The 8,248-nt window shown below is 46.5% G+C and overlaps 1 protein-coding gene across 2 annotated transcripts in view; it reads left to right on the top strand.

Annotated features, from left to right (window-relative positions):
• The first annotated feature begins 7,878 nt into the window (after positions 1-7,878).
• LOC130116481 (periostin-like) overlaps positions 7,879-8,248 on the top strand; it is a 39,201-nt gene continuing 38,831 nt past the window's right edge. For both annotated transcript variants that reach the window (XM_056284389.1, XM_056284388.1), the window contains exon 1: positions 7,879-8,061. In XM_056284389.1, the coding sequence (XP_056140364.1) occupies positions 7,943-8,061 (119 nt within the window). In that variant the 5' untranslated portion in view covers positions 7,879-7,942. The remainder of the gene's footprint in view (positions 8,062-8,248) is intronic.

Raw genomic sequence — 8,248 nt, 5'->3', positions numbered from 1 at the left:
TGGATATATGTGTTAGTTTGGGTATATGTGTTAGTTTGGGTATATGTGTTAGTTTGGATATGCGTGTTAGTTTGTGTATATGTGTTAGTTTGGATATATGTGTTAGTGTGGATACATGTGTTAGTTTGGGTATATGTGTTAGTTTGGGTATATGTGTTAGTTTGGATATATGTGTTAGTTTGGATATATGTGTTAGTGTGGATATATGTGTTAGTTTGGGTATATGTGTTAGTTTGGGTATATGTGTTAGTTTGGATATATGTGTTAGTTTGGGTATATGTGTTAGTTTGGATATATGTGTTAGTTTGGGTATATGTGTTAGTTTGGGTATATGTGTTAGTTTGGATATGCGTGTTAGTTTGTGTATATGTGTTAGTTTGGATATATGTGTTAGTGTGGATACATGTGTTAGTTTGGGTATATGTGTTAGTTTGGATATATGTGTTAGTTTGGATATATGTGTTAGTTTGGATATATGTGTTAGTTTGGATATATGTGTTAGTTTGGATATATGTGTTAGTTTGGGTATATGTGTTAGTTTGGTTATATGTGTTAGTTTGGATATATGTGTTAGTTTGGGTATATGTGTTAGTTTGGATATATGTGTTAGTTTGTGTATATGTGTTAGTTTGGGTATATGTGTTAGTTTGGATATGCGTGTTAGTTTGTGTATATGTGTTAGTTTGGATATATGTGTTAGTTTGGATATATGTGTTAGTTTGGATATATGTGTTGGATATATGTGTTAGTTTGGATATATGTGTTAGTTTGGATATATGTGTTATTTTGAATATATGTGTTAGTTTGGATATATGTGTTAGTTTGGATATATGTGTTAGTTTGGATATATGTGTTGGATATATGTGTTGGATATATGTGTTAGTTTGGGTATATGTGTTAGTTTGGATATATGTGTTAGTTTGGATATATGTGTTGGATATATGTGTTGGATATATGTGTTAGTTTGGGTATATGTGTTAGTTTGGTTATATGTGTTAGTTTGTGTATATGTGTTAGTTTGGATATATGTGTTAGTTTGGATATATGTGTTAGTTTGGATATATGTGTTAGTTTGGATATATGTGTTAGTTTGGATAGATGTGTTTTTGTCTTTGTGTTGCACTGCTGCTTCATGTTCGCAAGTGCATGAAATGAAACGACCAAGTGTTCCCGACTCCTGATTCCCAGTATGGATCGGTAGCATTGTGTTATATACGTATAAGGGGGAGACTGTTATCCAATATTGAACAGTCAGCGTCCTCTCCTTTTCCTGTGTCAGCATGTGTTAGCCCCCCCCCCCCTTGGGGTCTTTGGGTGAGATGCCGCTCTCTGTGGACAATCTGACATTACAACAGGGGTGACAGCAAAACCCAGTTTCCCATCTGGGGTTGATAAGCGGCAAATACTATTGTGTATTTTTCATATTCTGAGCTACTTTGGCTCTTGCAACCATGGCCCCTGGGAGCGTAGGGGAACAGATTAAGACGGATGAAGCTGAACACTACTCATTTCCCTCTGCTGTGGCCCCCGGGGAGCGTCTAAGGAGCCACGCATAAGCAGATCTGCAGTAGGATTTAATGGTATTCATGCTTAATTGCTGTGAGGTTTTCCACTTCCAAAGCCAACACTGGTGTAGACAAATCCCACTGCATATTCAACGGTTTAATTAAGAATGAATACTGATTAATTTGATGAATGGTGGCTGTGTTGTGAGCACACAATTTTCTTTTCTTTTTTTTCCCAGAAGAGGAAATCAAAGGGATTATATATATTTTTTTTAAATCTACAATGGTATTGTAAACATAAATTACCAGAAAATTGGTGTGTAATTGAAAATAAGTTATGCTCGAATAAAATCCATTATATGACGTTAATTGCCTGGTCACACATGAATGAATCGCATGATTTTATTATGCTATCATATCCTATCATTTTATGTGCACATTAACAGTGTAATTGCAGTCCTGTACTTTTTCCTTTTTTTCCACTCCATTGAGAAGTGATTTTCGGGGGGTCGTCGCCTGCAGATGGACCCCCTACAAATCAGCAGGTTTCAGTTGGCCCGTCTTGGCTTAAACCTCAAGGCGGTTTCCCCCATGCTGTCTTCATCACGTCAGCTGAGGTTGCCAGAGGTTCAGTAGAACCTCTGGCAACCTTCTGGTCATTCAGCTGCCTCAAAGACACGTTTGCTTTCCATCACAACTCCCTACTACCCAGAATGCTCCGTCCATCATGGAGGGGACGCACCATGAGTAGATTTGAACTGAATATTGAGTACAGCTGTAATGTCAAAATAACCAATACAAATAACCAATAATAAAATAAAATAAAAAATATAAAAAATGTATATATATATATATATATATATATACGTAAGATATAGAAAAAGAAGATTAATTGATTTAATTGATCGCCTGTTGTAATTTCCCCCTGGCTGCACTGGCGCATTATGTCCACTGGAGGGCGCTGTTTCCTTCAGATGAGGCCTCAGCGAGACCGCAGCTCCTTGCTCTCGCCTCTGACAGCGGCTCGAGTATTCGTGGGAATTCGAGGAATGTGACAGGGAGCGTCAGAGGAGAGGAGCTTAACAGACAGCAGGAGTCAGCGCTGCCAGAAGAAGAAGAAGATGCGCTGTTTAAACCACTGCTGTCCGGTTGAAGCTGGTGTAAACTGAAGCTGGTATAAACTGAAGCCGGTGTAACCTGAAGTTGGTGTGACCTGAAGCCGGTGTAACCTGAAGCTGGTGTAAACTGAAGCTGATGTAACCTGAAGCTGGTATAACCTGAAGCTGGTGTAACCTGAAGCTGGTGTAACCTGAAGCTGGTGTAAACTGAAGCTGGTGTAACCTGAAGCTGATGTAAACTGAAGCTGGTGTAACCTGAAGCTGATGTAAACTAAGGCTGGTGTAACCTGAAGCTGGTATAACCTGAAGCTGGTGTAACCTGAAGCTGGTGTAACCTGAAGCTGATGTAAACTGAAGCTGGTGTAACCTGAAGCTGATGTAACCTGAAGCCGGTGTAACCTGAAGCTGGTGTAAACTGAAGCTGATGTAACCTGAAGCTGGTATAACCTGAAGCTGGTATAACCTGAAGCTGGTGTAACCTGAAGCTGGTGTAAACTGAAGCTGATGTAAACTGAAGCTGGTGTAACCTGAAGCTGATGTAAACTGAAGCTGGTGTAACCTGAAGCTGATGTAAACTAAGGCTGGTGTAAACTGAAGCTGGTATAAACTGAAGCTGGTGTAACCTGAAGCTGGTGTAAACTGAAGCTGGTGTAACCTGAAGCTGGTGTAACCTGAAGCTGGTGTAAACTGAAGCCGGTGTAAACTGAAGCCGGTGTAAACTGAAGCCGGTGTGACCTGAAGCCGGTGTAACCTGAAGCCGGTGTGACCTGAAGCCGGTGTGACCTGAAGCCGGTGTGACCTGAAGCCGGTGTGACCTGAAGCCGGTGTGACCTGAAGCCGGTGTAACCTGAAGCCGGTGTGACCTGAAGCCGGTGTGACCTGAAGCCGGTGTAACCTGAAGCCGGTGTAACCTGAAGCCGGTGTAAACTGAAGCCGGTGTGACCTGAAGCCGGTGTAAACTGAAGCCGGTGTAAACTGAAGCCGGTGTGACCTGAAGCCGGTGTAACCTGAAGCCGGTGTAACCTGAAGCCGGTGTAAACTGAAGCCGATGTAACCTGAAGCCGGTGTGACCTGAAGCCGGTGTGACCTGAAGCCGGTGTGACCTGAAGCCGATGTGACCTGAAGCCGGTGTAACCTGAAGCCGGTGTGACCTGAAGCCGGTGTGACCTGAAGCCGGTGTGACCTGAAGCCGGTGTGACCTGAAGCCGGTGTAAACTGAAGCCGGTGTAACCTGAAGCCGGTGTAAACTGAAGCCGGTGTAAACTGAAGCCGGTGTGACCTGAAGCCGGTGTGACCTGAAGCCGGTGTGACCTGAAGCCGGTGTGACCTGAAGCCGGTGTGACCTGAAGCCGATGTAAACTGAAGCCGGTGTGACCTGAAGCCGGTGTGACCTGAAGCCGGTGTGACCTGAAGCCGGTGTAAACTGAAGCCGGTGTGACCTGAAGCCGGTGTGACCTGAAGCCGGTGTGACCTGAAGCCGGTGTGACCTGAAGCCGGTGTAAACTTGTTGGGGAGTTTCCACCTGTTTGAAATAGTTTTACTAACTGAGGTTGTCCTGGAGAATATCAGCAATAAAATAAAAAAGCATGAGGAAAAGAGAAAAAAATGCATATGTGATCAAGATATTAATATGTGTGTGTGTGTGTGGACCTACATGTGTCTGATTTAAGAACACACCTGGTTAGACCAAATAGGAGTGTCTCAGATGGCCGGATGGAAGAATTGAACTTTACAAAAGTTTGATATTTGTTTTTTTAATGCAGTTTTTTTTCTTTTCTTTTTTTTTTTTGCTCTTACTTGTTTGGTCTTACTCTTGTTTTTGCCTTGTCTGGTTTTATATTTTTTGTATATAAATTAAATTATTATTATTAATAATAATAATAATGACAATAGTAATAATAACAGCAACAATAATAATACTACTACTACTAATAATAATAATGGTCAGAATAATAACGAGTGAATAGATAGTAGAGTGATAATGGATTCAATAGATTGTTGGATATGCTGAACAGACCGACTTATTAGTATGAGTCATTACAAGTTTGCTTTAATAGTGAAAGTGGTTCTGGAAAGTGGGTGGATATCGTTGCTCTCAGCTGGTTCGGACCTCCCTGAGGGGCCTTGCTTTAAATACTAACATGACTGACTGATCTCCTGGGTATGTTGACGTCGCATCCCTCAAGGGTCTCTTCTGGGCTCGGACATTCCTGACCTTTACACGTTGTCTGTCTCTGGGAGAGGCGCTATCAGGATGTGCGGGGTAGAGTCTCGTAGGTCTGCCGAGGAGGAGAGGCATGTTTTACACCTCCTCGTCACCCGAGGACATGGAGACCTCAGAAGCGGTACTGACATCAAGTTCTGGACCTCACAGGGGTTTCTGAGCTGAATCAAGCCCTGACAGAAGAGCTTTGATTGGGGTTTGAGTCCTGAAGAGAGTATTTCTGTGCTTCTCTTGGACCCCTTACCCCCCGTAACGCCGAAGACCATCACTCACGAACAACCTCAGTGCAGTCAGGGATCCTTCGTTGACCTTCAAAGCACAAACCTATGAAGAAAACATCTTCTTGCATTGGAGGGATCAACGACATATGTGCGTTTCAACGCAGGGGAGTCGCCAGGACATTAATACACACTTGTATTACCGCAGAACTCCGCTGCTCATCGCTTGACCAGAAGCAGAAAGACAGATGCCGCCGAAGCCCGTTTTAGAAGCTCTTCACAGGCCGCCTGTTCATGTGAGAAACCCCGCCTTCACTAGCCAAGTCCCTCCATAGCTTAGCAGCCCCGAGTTGGTCTGATTCTCTGTAAAGGTGCGAGCCAAACAGCGGCCTCGGGTCCTCTAGCAGGAGTCTACTGCGTAGAGCGGACCTAGATAGCGGAGCAAGGCCTTCGTCTGGGCATCTTCCGCCGTCTACGGCCAGTGCACAGGTCTGCAGGAGGACGGGAGACCAGCTAAACCCCTGCACAATCTGAAGACCTGAAGGCCGGAGACTTTTTAGCGCTGCTTCTGCTGCAGGTTTTGATTTATTGTCTTTATTTTGACATACTCTGTTGATCCCTGCAGGGAAGTTCCTCTCTGCATTTAACCCGTGCTAGCTGTGTAGCTAGGAGCAGTGGGCAGCCGCCGTGCAGCACCCAAGGACCAAGTCCAGTTCTCCCTGCCATGCCTCGGTCAGGGGCACAGACAGGAGTACTGACCCTTACATGCATGTCTTTTTGATGGTGGGGGGAAACCGGAGCACCCGGAGAAACCCACCGCAAACACAGGGAGAACATGCAAACTCCACACAGAGGACGACTTGGGACGACCCCCCCAAGGTTGGACAACCCCGAGTTTCGAACCCAGGACCTTCTTGCTATGTGAGGCCACGGTGTTAACCACCGTGCCGCCCGGACGCCACAGACTTTCTACTTCTTCTACCACGTTTTATCAGGCCTCTATTATTGCTGACCTGCTCTCTTTGTGTTTTCTGTAAAGAGCGTCGCAGTACATGATTGGGTATTAGCACGCCGCCATGGAACAGGAGTTCATTGTCAGCCAACGCAGAGGAGATTCTCTAGCCTAATTTGTGTTATTTTGAACACGGGGAAACACAAAGTGTCTCCTGTTGCATGCTGGGACTCCACTGGCTTCTTCATAAACAGTCATCTGTGACATATTACAGACATTAACAGCAGGGATTATTCATGTGCGGTGATTCTCCCCCAGAAGCCGTCCCTCAAGAGACACCACGCTGTCACCGCTGCTCCTGGGACACCGCACAGTGATGACTCGAGGCGGGAAAACGAACATGAACTCTGTTGTACGGCGTTTGAGGGTCTCTCTCGTAATAAAACCAGAAGCCGTCAGTGGCGCTGCCCCCACAGGATCCCTCTGGTTGCCCACAAATGCCAGCTTCCCATTTGCTCACAACTCGTAAGACTCCCCTCCGAGTTCAATCACGCAGACGGTCTTTACTGTCTTGTCACCGGTGTTCACAAACCGAGACCAAAGTGTCCATCTTAAAATAGCATAGGTGAACCGTGTAGAAGTGGGGGTTTCCCGTCCATTTAAAGCTGGCTGTGGGCCGAGGAGGGGCGGGCCCAGCGGATGATGACGGCAGCGGGGAGGACGAAGACGACTGGCTGGGCAGTGGAAATGGGAGCAGAAGGAGTGGGGGGAGGATGCAGGGGGGGGGTGTCACACCGCAAAGGAAGTGGGGAGGAGGAGGAGGAGGAGGAGGGCCATGTCCCTGGGGACGTGCGATTAAGAAAGAAATACAGTTTAACAAGCTCACGGTGAAGCTGTCATCCCAGTCAGTGCTGGAGTTTGATCTTCCTCGTGGTCTGTATGCACTGTGTGGGTAAGCCTCTAAGTAGTGGCCGAAGGGTGGAGCCATAGTTATGGCCTGTCAGAGGACCTGTCAATCACTCACCAGAGTCGAATCAAACATACAAATAAATATATAAGTGTGTGTGTGTGTGTGTGTGTGTGTGTGTGTGTGTGTGTGTGTGTGTGTGTGTGTGTGTGTGTTGAGAAGTATGTCAGATGTATATTAATGACAGAGCACATTTTGGAGCCAGCAGTCCTGACGGGGGCTTTTTAACCCCCTGCCACTTCTCTCAGTCCGAAACAGTTCAGCACAGTTCAGCACAAGTGTGCTCAAGTTTTTGCAGGTTTGATTGTGTCTTGATTTGATCCGTAAATCTATGTGAACCATATGCTCAGTAATACACACACACACACTTCAAGAGGCGCTCCGTCCTGTTATCCTGCTCTTGTGACAGTGTACACAGGATACATTGTAGCCGGCAGGGTTACTGTCATTTTAGAGACTTGTAGCAAGTTGAGGCTATAGGGTGTCCTCGGTGCTCTGGGATGGGATGGTAGTGAACAATATTCAGAAGAGACAGAGGGAGGGAGGGAGGGAGGGGGAGACAATAAGCTCATGCTCAAGAAGGAGCCGAGGGGAGGATTTTGGCTGTGGAGGGGTGTGTGTGTCTGTGTGTGTGTGTGTTTGTGTGTGTGTGTGTGTCAGGGCGAGAGCAGGTCTTGGTGGTTAGAGAGTGAGGGAAATGGGTGGGTATTGGGTGTGTGAGGGAGAGAGGGAGTGGGAGAGAGAGAGAGAGGGGGAGAGAGAGAGAGAGAGAGAGAGGGATGTGCTGGTATATAAGCTCGCTGTCCCGAGCGTGGCTCCATTTCTCCTGTCTATCTTTGGAGACCAGAGTTCTCGCGCGCGCGCGCGTGTGTGTTGTGTGCGTGTGTGTGCGTGCGTGCGTGTACGTGAAGCAGACAGAGTGTGTAGTACGAGCGCCGCGGGACTGACGCCGGCCGGGATGAAGCCGTTACTTGTGGTCGCCTCGGTGCTGCTGGCCGTCTGCTGTCTGGACGGCGTGGATTCTTCAGCCTATGACAAGATAGTGTCCCACAGCCGCATCCGGGCCAGGACTGAAGGGTAAGGACGGGCAGGGCAGGGCAGGACAGGGCAGGGCAGGACAGGGCAGGGCAGGGCAGGGCAGATAATCTGTAGCTGTCTTTTGCAACATTGTATCTCCTGGTGGTCGTGCCATGGAGTTCACGAGAGATGGATGCAGATTAGAATGAAGTAAGAGTTCCCGTGGAGACGGTGTGAAGAAGGTCAA

The sequence above is a fragment of the Lampris incognitus genome, chromosome 8 (assembly GCF_029633865.1).
Source record: "Lampris incognitus isolate fLamInc1 chromosome 8, fLamInc1.hap2, whole genome shotgun sequence".
In the NCBI taxonomy this organism is placed as follows: Eukaryota; Metazoa; Chordata; class Actinopteri; order Lampriformes; family Lampridae; genus Lampris; species Lampris incognitus.
This window is presented reverse-complemented; position numbering and strand designations above follow the sequence as displayed.